Raw genomic sequence first — 19,199 nt, forward strand, 5'->3', positions numbered from 1 at the left:
GTGATATAGTAGCAATTAAGAGAAAAAGTAGATTACGTCAAATGCCAATTACAAAATATTTCAAACCAAATTAAAATAAGTATTATTTTTAATTAATACGTATCACTATTATTAAACTTATTTCATTTCACAAAATCCGCTTTTCATCATACATTCGATTAACCGGACTTTCGATTAACCGGACTTTCGATTATCCGTACTTTCTATTATCCGTAGTTTCTAATATTCGGACTTTCTATAATCCGTAGTTTCTAATATTCGGACTTTCTATTATCCGTAGTTTCTAATATTCGGACTTTCTATTATCCGTAGTTTCTAATATTCGGATTTTCTATTATCCGTAGTTTTTAATATTCGGACTTTCTATAATCCGTACTTTCTATTATCTGGACTTTTTATAATCTGTACCTTATTATCCGGACTTTCTATTATCCGTCGTTTCTAATATTCGGACTTTCTATTATCCGTAGTTTCTAATATTCGGACTTTCTATTATCCGTAGTTTCTAATATTCGGACTTTCTATTATCCGTAGTTTCTAATATTCGGACTTTCTTTTATCCGTAGTTTCTAATATTCGGACTTTCTATTATCCGTAGTTTCTAATATTCGGACTTTCTTTTATCCGTAGTTTCTAATATTCGGACTTTCTATTATCCGTAGTTTCTAATATTCGGATTTTCTATTATCCGTAGTTTCTAATATTCGGACTTTCTATAATCCGTACTTTCTATTATCTGGACTTTTTATAATCTGTACCTTATTATCCGGACTTTCTATTATCCGTCATTTCTAATATTCGGACTTTTTATAATCTGTACCTTATTATCCGGACTTTCTATTATCCGTAGTTTCTAATATTCGGACTTTCTATTATCCGTACTTTCTATAATCCGTACTTTCTATTATCCGTACTTTCTATTATCCGGATTTTCGATTATCCGTACTTTCTATTATCCGGACTTCCGATTATCCGTACTTTCTATTATTGGGACTTTCGATTAACCGTACTTTCTATTATCCGTACTTTCTATTATATGGAGTTTCTATAATCCGTACTTTCTATTATTGGGACTTTCGATTATCCGTACTTTCTATTATCCGGACTTTCTATAATCCGTACTTTCTATTATCTGGACTTTTAATAATCTGTACATTATTATCCGGACTTTCTATTACCCGTAGTTTCTAATATTCGGACTTTCTATTATCCAGACTTTCTATAATCCGTACTTTCTATAATCCGGACTTTCTATAATCCATACTTTATTATCCAGACTTTCGATTATCCGAATCCCTAATGAAAACAATTGGTCCGGTTAATCGAGTTTCCACTGTAATTCGAAATAAATAAACTGACAACTGTTTGCGTGTTACGAAAGCAAATATTTTTCACCACTTTAAACAAATCAGTACAGCTGTAGTCTTCAGAAATGTATGATAATGAATATTCAGAGACAATTGGAAGCGCGCACCTGGGTTCTCATTCCAAATACAAACGAAAAGATCGAAAATTTTCATTATATAACTTGAAATTAAAATTGGAACTAGTACTTTTTCAAATATTTCTTGTCAAGTATGAATATGTGTCATATATCAAAATGACTTCATGTGATGACACGTGATGTTTAATATTGAAATAAAAATGGATATAAAGGTTTGGCAACGTGGCTATAAACTTACTTCTCGCTAGTCTGGCCGACGACTGGCGATCTTTGGCGAACTTGGGGAGAGTTAGCAAAGAAAATGTTTTCGAGATGCTGCAATCAGACAGTGACTAACAAGTTGCGGTCGCCGCAAGTCCGCTTCAAATTCAAGCGAGATATTAAATAAGATTGAGCGTGAAGAGAGTGGTGTGCAGTGGATGATTATTTCAGGGTTTTCTTCTTCTTTTAATTTATTTTTTTTTCATTGTCTTCCTCATAGTTTCATGTGAAAAATGGAAAATAAAAACTTTATCCCTGATAGCGTAAGTTTAAATATTTTTTTTTTGTTTGTGGATAGTTTTTTAATTTTTGGAAATTGATTATTTTAAAAATGAAATTTTAATCTTTTTCTGAAGGGCGATTGTGCAATTTTTTTTTTCATTTTACGTGCTTTATTAACAATAATAAAATGCGAAAAAAAAATACGTTAGGCATGAATTTTTTAACCTATTTCTAATTGTTTCATTAATTCCAGTTTTTTTTTTGTAAAATCCCATGAATTTACATTATATAATCAAACGCGAGTAGGTTACAATATTTTTTCTACGGCTTTTGAATAGTTATGCGATTAGTCGTTATTAAAATTAATTATAAAATAAAAAAAAAATTACTAAAATTAGTAAATTAAAAGTCAGTAGTAGGGAAAAATTTAATTATTTCGTTCGTTGAACTATACGGTGGGTGTATTGAAAGTTCTGTACAATTTTTTTAGCAAAGTATCAAAAATGTAGTAGCTGAAATGATAGTCAGGTCAAAATAGACACAAAAATACATTTTAGTACAAGCAAACCAAAAGATTCAAGATCAAAATCAAGATTTTGAAATAGCTGGAACGTATATGGAACCGTGGGAAAGTGAAACTAAAAACGAAATGGTCGGATGAGGTGGAGAAGGATTTGGAAATAAACAGAGCCGAGGAGTTTTTGAAAAGTAGAAGATTATATTCCATTTTGAAGGCAAGTTTCACATGATGGACGTCGTGCTACCGTAGAAAAACATTGTAATTTCTCAGAAATTCGATTGGAAAATAACCAGAGGCCGTTTCTTCGGACATTTCGTCACCAATAGAGCAAAATAGAGCGTTGAATTCTAAATGATACACCGAGAAACCGTTCTTCGTCACGAAAACGTTTCGGAACAGTCGAAATATCAAAAAAAATTTTTCTCAATCGCGCAGATTCGAAATAAATTGCGAGGTAAACGTTTTTATTACACTCATACGTGCAGCAAAACAAAATAATGACGAAAATATTACGAAAATTTCGAAACGGTAACCTTGCATTTCTTTTTCATTTTTTTTCCGACGACCTTCTCAGATGTCACTTCTCTCGAATTTTTTTCTACTCGTAGTACAAAAACCGGATTTTCGTAATTTATAATTACCTACTCGAATGTATATCTACAGGGTGTAGTGTATAATTAAAATTATATCAATTTCGTTATTTTATAAACGAAGAGTTTTTCATAAACACTTTGTATATTTACTCAAGTGGTAACTAATTAATTTCGCCGTAGTTTTTTCACTTAATTTCCCCCATCGGCGATAAATACCATTATGAAACTATAGAAAATAAAATAATAATTGATATTTGTTGAATTTTACGCAATCTTATTACTAATTGTTTGAAATTTTTGCAATACCATATAAATAAACAATTTATTTTGTATCGACGATTGAATTTGCGGTTTATTACATCAATTAGTACAGTTCACGTCGGTATAACGAATCTAGTCGCTCTAATTTGATTAAAGACATCCTTCGATGATTATCGATTAGATTTTGATTATAGATTTGTATCTAGGACATATTAAAATATCTGAATACATAACTAATAAGTTTTTTGTGTTGCACTTGATCTCCATATCAACGTTTTTATATAAATGAAAACACGAGACAAACAGCCTGGGGAATAATTTAGAAGATTACGTAAATTTTTATAAGATATCAATGGAAAATCCGGTGTAGTAAAATCGAGGATTCGGGGACCGAAAATCATGAACAAAATCAACATTTGGAAAAATCGTTTGCGGTTAAACATTTTGTAAGAAGTAACTAGGGAAAATTGAACAGAAAACTCAAAATTTCTAAGAAATATGTAAGTTACTTTCTAAAGGAACAAATTATAATTCAAAAGTCAAAAATATACAGAAAAATAAGCGACGATGAATATTTTGAAACTCTTTAAAAGATTAGATAAAACAGAAAAACGGTAATTTTCAAATAATTTCGATTTTCAAGCTCTAGAAGAATCAGCAACGGGAAAATTGGATAAAAAACTCATTAGAGACAAAATTGAATGAACTTTCCATGATTTTTGGAAAATTATCATCATTCAAGTTCTAAATAAACGTCTAGAATGATAAAAATAGATTTTGAAACACGACTAGTTTCGATTTTCAAGCTCCATAGAAGCAACCAGAAGAATCAGCAACAGGAAAATTGGATAAAAAACTCATTAGAGACAAAATTGAATGAACTTTTCATGATTTTTGGAAAATTATCATCATTCAAGTTCTAAACAAACGTCTAGAATGATAAAAATAGATTTTGAAACACGACTAGTTTCGATTTTCAAGCTCCATAGAAGTAACCAGAAGAATCAGCAACAGGAAATTGCATAAAAAACTCATTAGAGACAAAATTGAATGAACTTTCCATGATTTTTGGAAAATTATTCATCATTCAAGTTCTAAACAAACGTGTAGAATGATGAAAATGGATTTTGAAACACGACTAGTTTCGATTTTCAAGCTCCATAGAAGCAACCAGAAGAATCAGCAACAGGAAAATTGGATAAAAAACTCATTAGAGACAAAATTGAATGAACTTTCCATGATTTTTGGAAAATTATCATCATTCAAGTTCTAAACAAACGTCTAGAATGATAAAAATAGATTTTGAAACACGACTAATTTCGATTTTCAAGCTCCATAGAAGCAACCAAAAGAATCAGCAACAGGAAAATTGCATAATATAGCCATTCTCGCTGCAAATAAGCATTCGGAAGGAAATATCAACAAAAAACAATCTAGTAAACTCATCAAAGACGACATTGAGTACAATTTTTGAAACACTAACAGAATTTAAGTTCCAAAGAAGCATCTAGAACAATAATCACCATCAACAATTGGCACTACAGCTTGGTGTTAACCTTGGTCTTTGCCGATTCTCTTACATCCTTTGTTTTTTAAGTTTTGGTGAACTAGATCTGATACAGGATCTGTCTCTTTTCCCAGGCTTATCCTCCATTCTTTGAATATGCCCAAACCATCTCAACCTCTGGGCATTCATGAATCGAACGATCTTTTCTATGCTAATCGATTTATCCATTATTTTCCCTCTAGAATATTCTTAATCTTTCTTGGTCTTGATCTTCCGAAGCTATTGCGCATTACGAAGCAAACGTTTTTTCGGAAAAACTAGACACCAGCTTTTGCTAGCCAGAAAAACCACGGAAACCATTTACCACACATCAGTTCAAATAATTTTGAACGGTCGAAACGTCGAATTGACGGGTCATCCACCGTTTGTTACCCAATCGGTTCGAACGCGCGCAAAATTTCGATCTTAACGGAGAATATTTTTGAAAACGATAAAGCCATAACCCATAACTTAAGTAACAGCCCTCGTAGGGCTCGTAAATTTTCAAAACAAATCATTCAAATCTCAAAAAAAAAAAGCGTCTAAAAGAATCGTCAACGATAAAAACCGATTAGAAAATTCCTCAGGATAATTCTTGTAATCAAATCGACACGATCTCCATTTTATAACAGATTATCGAAGTTTCCGCCATTTGGAAGATATATAAATGTCAAGATTATTTATTAATAGTTATTATTTCATAATAAAACGTTTTCGACTAATATTATCCGCAAATTGAAAAAGCATTACGACCGCCCAAGGCTTAGACAAGTAATTTTAATGATTGAAACATTCCGCAAACTATTTACGTGTAATTATATATCAACAATAATTATTTAAACAAATAAAAGTCGATCGTGGTTTATTCTAAATTAACCTTCATTCGCAACGAACGATAGACACGAACTTTCAAATTTTTAAACCGCATAAAATTCAATAATTCTCGCGACCAGTTCGCGAGGAGCTAAATCAGACAAATACGGTGGCCGAGAGACGACTCCTGGTCGAATTTCCGTTACATTTTGTTTTGCGCCTTTATGTATATACAATGAGGTTAATAAAAGTCTGTTTTATTGCACAGGATTACTCCTTATTGACTTTTTGATGTTCTTGGAGGAATTATATGGCGATTTTCGAAAAAAACGATGAGCGTCACTTTGATTTTTGATATTTAACACCCTCTATTTCTCGAATGTATCTTATATTTCCAATTTCTGTTAATAATGTTGGACAAAAATTTTTGTCTAATCATTTAATCGGGTATTCGATGAATTTATATAATAATTTGACGATCTGTATACGATTCAATGAAATATTTGTACTGTTTAAGAAGGTCGTCGAGCTTTCACGAATTTATAACACGTAATACCACTTAGAACAATACCAACTGAAATATACAGGGTGTATCATAAAATAATCGTACAAAGAGATAGTCTGTAATATAATTAATAGTTGTAGTGTGAAAAAGCGGTTTTAAAAATAAAATTTACAAAAAAGGAAACTGGAAAATCTATATTTTCAATATTTACACGATTACTTTTGATTAAATCGTCGATATAAAGCTGAAATTATTTATTTTGACACTCCGTATATTCAGAATTAATCGATTTAGAAAAAATCGAAATTTTTACGGTTTATACGAGGATTGTCTATAAAATAAAATACCCGAGGAACGCTGTTAGACGTTTCAAAAGGAAACTTCCACGTGAGTTGCGAATTACGCAGTATGATTCATCAAAAAACGTTCCTCTGTTGTGGACATTCATTCCTAACTGCGTAAAGTGTACAGATGCCCAAATGGTGCCAAGAATTCAATGCCGGACGTACAAACGTCCATGACTAATAAAGTTCTGGCCGGTTTTTAGGGTTCGGGCGAAGTAATTGCGAAATTGGAAGAAGGAAAACCGAAGGAAAGACCCTGAATTGAAGAAAAACTTGGGAGGGAAGTCAAACTGAGACCACGTTCAAGAAATTGGGACTAGTACCAAGTCAATTCAAAAAAAACTTTTTCTTTGCATGATTTGTTGATGCACAAAACGTTGTATTTCTACGTGTTTACGTTAAACTTTTGGGCTTAAACGCCGTGGTACTCCATTGAAGAGTTTTTGGTGATCCTACCACTAGCTTTCCCTTAGATCCTCTTTGCCTTGATAAAGGACCTTTTGGGTCCAATTAGTTCATTATATAGAATCAAATTTTTTGCTTTACCACTTCTTTTACATTAACCATGGTTTCATTATAGTATTTTATAGAGAAATTAGGACTTTCGACTATTTATCCAATCAAATCCGATTAATTCAACGTAATATTAATGACTGTCGAAAATTATTCATTCTCTGGGTCCTTCACGACGGTTTTACAATTATGAATGAGTGTATCGGGGGTGGGTAGTGGTCTATACGTATATCGCAAACGGAAAGTATCGCAGGCTCGATTAATAAGCATATCACATTCCCCGTATATTATCGGCAAATTGAAATAATCAATTTTAACACTTTTGCAACGACGTTTCAAAAGGAAACTTCCACGTGAGTTGCGAATTACGCAGTATGATTCATCAAAAAACGTTCCTCTGTTGTGGACATTCATTCCTAACTGCGTAAAGTGTACAGATGCCCAAATGGTGCCAAGAATTCAATGCCGGACGTACAAACGTCCATGACTAATAAAGTTCTGGCCGGTTTTTAGGGTTCGGGCGAAGTAATTGCGAAATTGGAAGAAGGAAAACCGAAGGAACCTCAACGAGATGATCCATGTCGTCAACAAGTCTTGCTTTCACAACATTAGTCGTTCTCTGGGTCCTTCACAACGGTTTTACAGTTATGAATGAGTGTATCGGGGGTGGGTAGTGGTCTATACGTATATCGCAAACGGAAAGTATCGCAGGCTCGATTAATAAGCATATCACATTCCCCGTATATTATCGGCAAATTGAAATAATCAATTTTAACACTTTTGCAACGCTTAGACGTCAAGTTGTTGTTTGTTTGTTGATACGTTAAGTTTTTTTGGTCACTCCAGACCAACGACAATTAAAAACCAGTTTTTTCAAGTTTCTACAAAAACCGTTAATTAGAAATATAAAAGTCCCTTTAATTTAAAGCGTAGAATCCAATGGTAAAGAAAAAAATGGGGGTTGCCATTTGAAAAAATCAAGTTTTTAGATAACGAAATTCGGTACCATTTTCTGAACACCCTGTATAAATTTTTGCCCGGGATTTCACAGATTTTGAAAGCTGTAAGTGTTATTTATCCAAATCCCAAAAATATTAAACCTGACTCAGTTAAACTTGGAAATATAATTTTTTTAGTGGAGGGCTGCATAATTCCAAAAATTTTGAAAATTTGAAATAATTAAAAAATGGTGGATTTTAGGCATACGACTCCTTATATAAAGTTATGTTGAAATTTAGCGTAGATTCTAAAAATTTAATAAAAACCATAACATTTCGTTCAAAATAACGAAGTTTGGGAAGTTTCAGATCAATTACTTTGAAAAAATGAAAATATTAAGATTACGGATTTAAATAAATCAACTTTCGTCTATTTTTAGCGTACAACGGTGTTTCTACTAAAACGTGTCAAGGTCGGTTAAAATCTAGGCAGAGCCTGTTACGTTATAAATAAATTAATCGGTTAGTTGATTCATAAATTTCTTCTTTCGCATTTAATAACATTAATTATTATTTTTCGCTACAATATTTTTAACAAATTAAGTTTCCGCGATCTGTTCATAATTATTTGTTTCTAATCTACATTACTGAACAATTTATATGGATCAAAATAATCTTCAAGACGTTCATAACCCTTTCAAATACACCTAAGTATGTATAAATCAAAAAAAAACAATAAACTAAATCGCGCGAGTCGAATCTCTGGAAACTGCGTAGTTCCGCTGATATCTAGGCGTTCAAAATCTGTGTATAAAATAACGAAAAAGGTAGAAAGATGCAGTTATATTGGTTTTTCCTAATATATCGGAAAAGATAATTTCAATTGTAGAAGGTTACTTGGAATTTGTTGGGTTAGAGTACGTCCACCATTAAAAACGTCAAAACTTTATGATGGCATTGTCAAGTTAAGTAACGATCCTCGTATATAGTGCGTGAAATTAATTATGAATATTATCAAAATTCATATTTTATTATTCGAATTTTCATAATATTTCGTTGGGGTTATTACACTTAAACTTACGTAAAAATTTCATTATTTTTCAGTCACGATTTTCACTTGAACCGATCATATTAAAAAAAAATTCACGAAACAGATGAATTTCAAAGTAAATTTCAATTAAACGTCAAAATTAAATTGGATTTCTATTAGTAAAAGTATTTTGTTAATAAGGACTGTTTTTGTTGTTGTTTTTTTCGCGCTTGAAACATTGTAAATTAAAAAAAAAACCACCAGGAAGTGACCCAATAGTCCCACAACCTTCTTCTGGATCAATAAAAAATACAACTTATACCTAGAGAATGTTAAGAATTGCTGCAATTCATGTTTTACTAGTGTGTGAACGTTTTTATTGTGGGATTGCGTACACCAAAGTGTACTAATTAATATATATTCCGAGCTTTCGGATACCTACACTGTCTGCCAAAAGTTTAAGACCCCAATAAAACAACATAATGAATAATCAAATTATACATTTATTTGGTTCAAGGGAAACGCCGTCCGAAAACCTTTACTAAGGCCATAAAACAAAATAAAACGGATGCCCTTGCCATCGAGATTGAATTGAAGAAGAATTTAAAGAAATTCTCCGAACCGATTAGTTCAAGTTTGGAGGTGTTTGGTTCAAAACGAGGAATTTATGTTTAGCCCAGCGTCCAAGAAAAAATTATCAACATGGTGGTAGCTCAATTAAGGTCCGGGGTTGCTTTTCTAGCCATTAAATGCCGTTCCTTCGGGCTTACCATTAATTGGAGATGGACTCATTTGCTCACAAGGCATTATCCCAAAATATACAGGGGATATTTGGCCTCCTCAGAGCCAGGATCTCAATCCCATTGAACTTGTGGAAAAAACACTATCAACAAATTGATTGCCCGTATATCGAGACTTTTGGAAAAAGTTATGGAATGTAAAACCGGGTTGTCACTAACCCAGAAACTTTTTCGCGCAGTGACAACCCGACTTGAAGGGGGAATTCTTTGATAAACATCAATTTAGCTAACTATAGCTTTTTTTAGCATGGAATGTTAATATTTTCAAATATAATGATTGTCAAAAATGATTTTATTGGATGATTTAACAGTTTAATTATATTTTTCATCGTTGTTCAGTTCTTCGAGTTGTTGTACCCTATCAAATGCTTGGGCGAGATCAACAATATTTAACTCTTGTTTGATATTTTTTCCTTGTTTAATTAAGGTGGTTTCAAACTTTTGGCCAGCAGTGTATGTGGTACAACAACAAACCTCAAATAATTCTTTCTTCCCACGGATTTGTCTTTTAATTCCAACGATTCCAAACGAAAGAAAAGAAAGAAGGCGTTTTAAATGAATTGCAGGTGATTTTATTTCATTTTATTCAATACGAAAACGGTTTTGCTATTTGTAAGACAACGATCTGCAGTTACATAAATATTAATATTATTTTGTAATGAGATTTCGTATCATTAAATCAAAAGAAAATAAAAGAAACGAAATACTTTCACTATTTTATACAGAACGGACTTTACGAAACTCGATATTTGGTTTCTGAAGACGATTATGTGGTTATCGAAACGAATGAGGTTGAAATATCGACAGCAAGTTTTTCCTTCGTCACTTCAGGCAAAGAAAAGATAATAATAACCGGTCGTAGGAAATAATATATTACGAAAGTTGAATTTTCGGTCCTGCGCGTTTTGGTGTCCTCGGCTTCGCCTCGGGGACATCAACTTTCGGCTCGTATCGGCGGAAATGTAAAGGGAGTTATGGAAAAGTTCTAATTGGACAAAAAAAGGTATTGAAACGAAAAAAATCGCGTACAATTTGTAGGGAAATTGCTTGAAATAACTCGGGAGACTACTAGGTCTACTATTTCATCTAACAAGTCTTGGAATTTATCATTTTTCGCGCGCAAACGTTGTCATTGGTCGGGGTATGTCTTAAATTACTCCTGCGGAAGTAATCACGCATCGGTAGCCACGAAGCTTCAATTCTTTGAGTGAGACACGAGCTCATGACGCACCGTCTCATGGAAATAATCTTTGTATCTTCTTCCACGTGTTTTAGAATCAATTTATCTCTATCTCGGCGATCTTCTGGACAAATTTCTAATCTTAAATCATCTGAATCGTCATCGATCATCACCAACAACCAGTGGCTCTCTTTTATGAAACCTGCGCCTGCCAAATTTAGTCCTTCGATCTTTTGTATACACGAGTCCTCATTGGCAAAACTGTAGATACTTCTTAGGCTTAGTCTGTACCCCTCGAACCAGAAACTTGTCGCTGCACTGAAGCTCAAAGCTTCTTGAAGATGGATGGAGCTTGTGGAATCTACGACCTTTCACCGTCATTCTTTCAGCTTCATGATTGAAATTTCTGGTCCTAATCAGCAAAATATTGAACCAGGTGTAACTTTTGATAGTAAACATCAGAATTGATCGTTTGGTTCATTGGATGTAGCTCGATGTGGTTTGTAGTGGTTGCTCCGTGATCTTTTTCGAAATATGTTACTGTCCAAGACCCAATTTTCATCCCCAATGATGATTCTTTTCAAGAAAGGGAGGGTTTCATTTCGTTTAAGGTAAATATCAAACTTCTTAATCAGCCCGAAACATTTTAAGTGTTTATATGACGATCCTCTTCAATTATGACTTTGATTTGGTCATCATCAACTTCAGTACTCCGACCAGAACGTTGTTTATCGTCGAGGGAAAAATATCCAGGACGGAATTTTGAATTTTCGGCATTCGTATATTCGGAAATTCCAAACGCATTAAAATAAAACAGTTTAACGAACTCTTGTTATAAGGAACGATCCTATTTATAGCATAATCTACACCCACATTCTAACGAGTTGCTAATAAAAATTCCACGCTGTTGACTGTTACGAAAATAGATTCTGAAAGATCCGGCAAATTGTAAAAACCAATATTTGCAAATTTGCAAGGTCGTTTCAATTTTTTTTTTTTGACAAATATCTATACGTTGCAACTTTATTTTTTCATAATAAAACACACTGTATATTTTCATATTTCTAGACACTCCGCGTGGCAGTATTATACAGGGTAGCTTAAAAAATTTCATTTTCTCGCGTAGCATTGTAGACATCTAACAATAAAAAACTGTATCGATACGGGGTGGGTGAATTAATCAGATTGATTGTTTTTTTTTTTCATATAATATACCTACTAATCATAATAGATTATCCAGTGAACCTCAATATTAACGTAAAATGGAAATTATTACAAAAAGAATTAAATCTAAACTTAAATGTTCAAAAGGACTAAACGTTTACGTCGTTGCATAGTTATAAAACATATTCTATACATTATATCAGTTATATAAGCCCGTAGAAAAAAATCTAAGCTGTATAAACCTGGAGAATTCGATGGACACCATGTTGATACGCCATTTTCGATCTAATTTCTTGGAAAATTGTATTTTAAATGTGCAATTACTGCAATATTGTGATGTACTAGGATCCTGTTAGGCTCAAATTCTCTAACAAATCTTTTGATGATTGATTTGCGTAATAATTCACGTATATCTTGTCGATTATGTCCCAAGAACGTTTGAAAACCATTTTGCATAAAGTATCTACAATTCTACAGGGTGTTTCATTCAAGAAATCCGAAAAAATCTTCATGTATCTAAATTCCCATACATCCTGTATACAAAAACGAAGTTTCTCGCTACGTCAATGACATTAAAGGACAAAATTTTAATGGGCGTTGATAATTTTGTTTTTGCATAAAGTATCAACAATCCTACAGGGTGTTTCATTCAAGAAATCAGAAAAAATCTTCATGTATCTAAATTTCCATACATCCTGTATACAAAAACGAAGTTTCTCGTTACGTCAATGACATTAATGGACAAAATTTTAATGGGCGTTGATAATTTTGTTTTTGCATAAAGTATCAACAATCCTACAGGGTGTTTCATTCAAGAAATCCGAAAAAATCTTCATGTATCTAAATTTCCATACATCCTGTATACAAAAACGAAGTTTCTCGTTACGTCAATGACATTAATGGACAAAATTTTAATGGGCGTTGATAATTTTGTTTTCGCATAAAGTATCTACAATTCTACAGGGTGTTTCATTCAAGAAATCCGAAAAAACCTTTATCTACCTAAATTTCCATACATCCTGTATACAAAAACGAAGTTTCTCGTTACGTCAATGACATTAATGGACAAAATTTTAATGGGCGTTGATAATTTTGTTTTCGCATAAAGTATCTACAATTCTACAGGGTGTTTCATTCAAGAAATCCGAAAAAATCTTCATGTATCTAAATTTCCATACATCCTGTATACAAAAACGAAGTTTCTCGTTACGTCAATGACATTAATGGACAAAATTTTAATGGGCGTTGATAATTTTGTTTTTGCATAAAGTATCTACAATTCTACAGGGTGTTTCATTCAAGAAATCCGAAAAAATCTTCATGTATCTAAATTTCCATACATCCTGTATACAAAAACGAAGTTTCTCGTTACGTCAATGACATTAATGGACAAAATTTTAATGGGCGTTGATAATTTTGTTTTCGCATAAAGTATCTACAATTCTACAGGGTGTTTCATTCAAGAAATCCGAAAAAATCTTCATGTATCTAAATTTCCATACATCCTGTATACAAAAACGAAGTTTCTCGTTACGTCAATGACATTAATGGACAAAATTTTAATGGGCGTTGATAATTTTGTTTTTGCATAAAGTATCAACAATCCTACAGGGTGTTTAATTCAAGAAATCCGAAAAAATCTTCATGTATCTAAATTTCCATACATCCTGTATACAAAAACGAAGTTTCTCGTTACGTCAATGACATTAATGGACAAAATTTTAATGGGCGTTGATAATTTTGTTTTTGCATAAAGTATTAACAATCCTACAGGGTGTTTCATTCAAGAAATCCGAAAAAACCTTTATCTACCTAAATTTCCATACATCCTGTATACAAAAACGAAGTTTCTCGTTACGTCAATGACATTAATGGACAAAATTTTAATGGGCGTTGATAATTTTGTTTTTGCATAAAGTATCAACAATTCTACAGGGTGTTTCATTCAGAAAATCAGAAAAAACCTTTATCTACCTAAATTTCCATACATCCTGTATACAAAAACGAAGTTTCTCGTTACGTCACTGACATTAAAGTACAAAATTTTACTGAGCCTCAATAAATTTTTTTGTATATAAAAATTTACAAAGCTATAGGGTGTCGCAACTAAATGGGAATGTATATTTTTGAACAAACCCTATATAATATTGCATAACCTCAAAAAGGGCGCAAATAACGAGACGATGCCATAAATATAAAACTATACAAGGTGTTCCATTTAAAAATACATATAATTTTGTCTTTTTAATTTTTATATTGAGAATTTTTTTCTCATATCTCATTTGACAACTAAATAACTGGATTTCCTCGTTCTGATGCCGCACCCTGTATTTATATATTTTGTATTTCGTAATCTAACTAGTATTACACATCAATTATATATCATGGTCGTTATAAAAACTTGCTAATAGTTTCGTAAAAGCTTTTACCACACATTTATTTACAAAATCAACTTTTTTTTTTTAAATTTTAGATCCAAGCAGCAGATCTCGACAAGAGTTGGCATATACCAAGACCCACACTAGCTCGTAGCTCGCAAAGTAGTCAAGGTTCCACTTCTAGCAACAACAGTACGCAAGTAAGTATATCAAACCTTATAAAACTCGAAAGAATTTAATTATAAATCAACTGAATTTGTTATTTTTCCATATTTGTAAACGTCTTATATATTTTTAATTGAATTAGAGTTTATTTATTTACATTTTACGATGTATTCAAGGCTAAAATATAGGAAAAACCACTTTTTTTTCTATTAAAACCTTCTATCTAACCTAAAAACAGCGAAAAATAATCACCAAACAAAAAATCAAGTTACCGATTTGTTTTATATTAAAAAATCTTTCATATCGACCAATTTTTTTTTCAGAGCGTCAGGTCCGGTTCACTCCTATTGACCGCCGCCAATTTGGCGCAAATCCACCAGCTCGAACAACCACCTGATGTTGAAAATGAACCTCCTTTGACTTCGACACGTGACCAGAATATACGTTACTACCTTCAGACACAATCGGTCGACGGTGTCGACCACCTACCGCCATCTATTAACGTCGATAAGAAAGAACCTGACAGCGTGTCAATCGCCAGCAGTACGCATTTCACTGTAGTTAATATGAATACGCGACACAGGCCGCCTCAGAGGAGTTTCTGTAGAAAACACCAATTAACTATTCTGGTATTGACAATGTCAGTAGTGTTCACGATCGGAATCATGGCGGCTATACTGTTGTTAGAATGTGAGTTATTAACATATAAAGTCAATCGTTCATCATACCGACCTCGTATATATATAGCAATCAACTCCAAAACTCCAATTGTTCTATTTTAATTGAAAACTCGTTAAAGTTAGTCTCGTATATCAAAAAATTTATTTACTTTATTGGTTAAAACATTCACATTAACACTACAACAAACGTCTAAGCACTTTCTTAGCTCTCCTCGTATAATAGTTATACCAAAACTTTATGCAACCTTTTTTTCGTCTTTTTGAAAAAATTAAATAAATTTTTGATAATCAAATCACATTAAAATCTGTCAACCAACACCCCCTTTCACTGTTTACAAAAAATACAGTATATGCAAATATTTATTTCAAATTATCTATGAAATAAAGTTAAATTTGGCAACATAGTATATTGTTTCAGCAGATACATGATGTTAGATGTAACTTGAATAGTAATTTTTTTTTTGTTTCAGTGAGGGCCCAGAACCAAAGGTACTGAATGCCTAAGATGAATGAGTACAAGAAGTTCTTGGACTATATAGTTACATATGGACTGGTACTTCTCCTATTTTCCCCACAGTAAAAAGAAAATGGCAAAATATCTATTGGAACCAACGTTAACTAGTGGAGAATTCGATTCGATTCTTGTACAAGAATTTAAAACCATTTTTGAAGTATAAAAAATGCTTCTTGATTCTTTTGGAGACATTAAAAACATCCAAAATTATACATAATCTTGCAAGATCGTTTTAAAGTTAATTCTTTCAGATGTTTTGCCCCTTTCTCTTTTCTAAAGTATCAGTTCATGAAACTGTAAGGCCTGAGAAGAAATTTAACCATATCAAACCATTAAGGAGTAAAAAAAGGAAATTAGTTACATTTTTTTTTTCGCTTTTTAAAATGTATCTTATTGACACTGCCTTTTACTTTCTATAACAGTTAATTAAATAAAAACCTGGAAATATCATTTTTAATAGTTTAAAATGGAAAAGTAGCAATTTTCTAGAAATAAACTTACAAGTTTGGGATCTGATAGCACTTTTAGATCCGTCAACAACAAATATAAATTTAATTTTGATGATGTGAACCTGAATGAAGAATATAGAGGTTTCAAAAAATTTTATTTTTAACAAGAAAGAGGAAGGAAAAATCAACGAATTATATTAAAAATTAATTCTGCCAATTTTTTTCAACAGATAACCACAGAAAAGTAATAAATTAAATATTATGAGTATAGAGACAATAATATATAACATTAATATGGCATAGTTGATCCACAATCTCTTTCAATGCGAATAGATTGTGTTTTTTAAGCAAACTAATTGGTTTTTATCTACTTCACCTCTGAAATAAACATTTTTTTCAAGATTCACTCGATTTCTGTTGTTGATATTTTACCAATGATCGTTTGAGATTCTTTCACAAATAATTACTTCACTTTGTGATTTCATTCACGAGAAATAATACAAATTATAATCCGTTCTTTATAAACAAAATATTCTTTCTATTCGTACCGCGCATTTTTAATTCTTGGTTAGGTTTCATCTTCTTTTTTTAAAGTAACATATGAAATATATATCACCATAGAAAAATTAAAAACATAGAAGAATATCTAACGTATTTTCAAGTTTCATTTTACATATCTGATTACAAACAATTTGTTATCGGTATAAATCAATTAATTTTAGAATTTCTAAAGGTAACCCCAGGCACTGGAACTCTTTAATAGTTTCCAAAATTTTATAGTATGTTTTGCGTCGTTATAAATTAAATATCATTGGGTTTCATATGCTTTCGATGACAAGATTTCTGCTACTTTTTGAATTAACCAGTTCATTTAGAACAAATATTTAACATAACTTTAGTTGGGTACTTATCAAAAATAATTCTTCGAATGAAATCAATTTTTTTCTTATTCTTTTCTAATATGATGTTATGTACACAATATAAGAATACTATACTATCCTATATTAGATTTTATTTCTCGTTAGAAGATTAAAATGTATTAGCCAAATGTAGAAGAACAGAAAACAAGTTTATTCATCATTCATATTATATAATTTCTTGCTCTATAAGATTCTCATGAATCTGTTAAGGGAACTCCAAAATCTTCATTAACTATTTAATCATACAGGTAAAGGCTATATGGGAAAAAGAATAAACTACCTAGCCTCTCCTATTCTTCTCTGTACATTATAGCAATTGGGTTGATTCTGAATGTATCTGGATGATAAATTTTGCATTTCTAACCCTTCCTCGCACAATATATCTTTGTTTGAAATCTTTCACAGCATCTCTAAGTAGACTAACAATGTTTCAATATTAATTAACAATTGTTTTTCTAGATTTACTCAAGATATTGCTTCATAAGCACAGTATTGCTCCTTAAACTGATTTTCAATCAAAACAACTTCATGGTAAACTTTATTTTTCATAAAATACAGTATTTCAGTCCATTACTTCTTTACTTTACTTTACATTCAATTTGAGGCTCTAGAAGATTCTTACAAGATACTCAGAGCAGTTTAAGAGCATCTAAGAGCACTTCAGAACGTTCTTTAACAGCCAAGAGACAAATATTGTTGCTTTTCCAACATGTTCTCTCACAATATACATTTGGTTCAAAGTTTCCAAGACAAGTGAATTATTTTTCAAGAGGTATTGCTTCCCAAGCACAGTTTTGCTTTTAATAATCTTCTTAAACTGATTTATAATCAAAACAACTTCAAGATAAACCAAGATAAACTTGTGTTCTTTATATTTGGCAAAATTAGTTTAACAATTTAAAAAATGTGTAGGTAATATGTTTACTGTGATATAAAACTATATTGTAAAATTATTTATATTTATTCTATTTCTGTAATGTCAATAACTTGTATGACTCAGAGATGTATTTAGTAAATTTGTGTAAAATTAAAAATTATTCTTATAAATGTTGTTTTATTTTATACACACACTGTATATGCCAATGCAGATAATTTAAAAAGCATAATTGTGTTAAGAAATAATGAAAAATACACAAAAACATAGACAAATTGATAACAAACTCAACAAAGTTAATTTTTTTTTATAAAAATAGATTAGTTAATGTACTTACCTCGACATCTCCTAAATTCTGTGTCCATGAATAGTTCTCTAGATCACAGCCATTTCCTTTATTAGGCATTAATTTGCCATTTTCAGAAGCATCTTCGTCATTTTCAATCTTCTTAGGAGTCGAAGTAGTTTCTGATTCATCAGAAGGACAACTAGGAGTATTTTTATTAGCGTCTATTTCCGCTTGAAGTCTTTCTGCTTCTTCATCAGTTATTTCTGTAATTTGAGCTGGTTTGACCGCTTCGGATTCCGCTTTTTTAGCAGCAGCTGCTTTTTTCCTAGCTTCTTGTTCGCGTTTCTCTTTTAGTTTTTCTTCGTATTGTTCGCGACTCGATTTTTCGTACTTTTTGAACGTGTTCATAACCAACTAAATATATTCCAATTAAACACGGTTTTTTACTTTAGCGATATAACTTACCTTTTCCCATTCTCCTTCTTGTGCTCCAGTGAAAAAGTCAGTTTTTCTACTCAAGAAGCTAACAAATGTATCTAGAAGCTACGATATTTTATTATATTTAGAGGTTAGGTTTTGGAAAAAGTTTTACCTGTGTCGGTCCTTGTGGATGATGCTGTGCGATTGATAAAAATAACGTGTCAAATTGCTCCGATTGATTACCGTCTCCGCTCATTTTCGTATTTGTTGTTAATAAATTGATCAAAAATATACACTATTAGAAAATAATATATTCACAGCGGCGTTTTATTGACTTAACATGAAAATGTTTGTCAAATCTTGCCAACATTAAGAG

The 19,199-nt window shown here is 31.8% G+C and overlaps 2 protein-coding genes across 2 annotated transcripts in view; one reads left to right on the forward strand and one right to left on the reverse strand.

The window, feature by feature from the left end:
- The window catches only part of LOC130890838 (nuclear migration protein nudC), a 62,341-nt gene extending 43,155 nt beyond the window's left edge, over positions 1-19,186 (reverse strand). Inside the window, exons 1-3 of the mRNA XM_057795207.1 lie at positions 18,996-19,186; positions 18,869-18,946; positions 18,452-18,817 (exon numbers count right to left, since the gene is read on the reverse strand). Of these exons, the coding sequence (XP_057651190.1) occupies positions 18,452-18,817; positions 18,869-18,946; positions 18,996-19,079 (528 nt within the window). The 5' untranslated portion in view covers positions 19,080-19,186. The remainder of the gene's footprint in view (positions 1-18,451; positions 18,818-18,868; positions 18,947-18,995) is intronic.
- LOC130890839 (uncharacterized) lies at positions 1,720-18,287 on the forward strand. The gene is made up of 4 exons (XM_057795208.1): positions 1,720-1,968; positions 14,608-14,712; positions 15,001-15,367; positions 15,828-18,287. The coding sequence occupies exons 1-4, from the start codon at positions 1,939-1,941 to the stop codon at positions 15,851-15,853; spliced, it is 528 nt and encodes a 175-aa protein (XP_057651191.1). The 5' UTR covers positions 1,720-1,938; the 3' UTR covers positions 15,854-18,287.
- Positions 19,187-19,199: the final 13 nt, after the last annotated feature.

Source organism: Diorhabda carinulata, chromosome 2, assembly GCF_026250575.1.
Source record: "Diorhabda carinulata isolate Delta chromosome 2, icDioCari1.1, whole genome shotgun sequence".
Lineage (NCBI taxonomy): Eukaryota > Metazoa > Arthropoda > Insecta > Coleoptera > Chrysomelidae > Diorhabda > Diorhabda carinulata.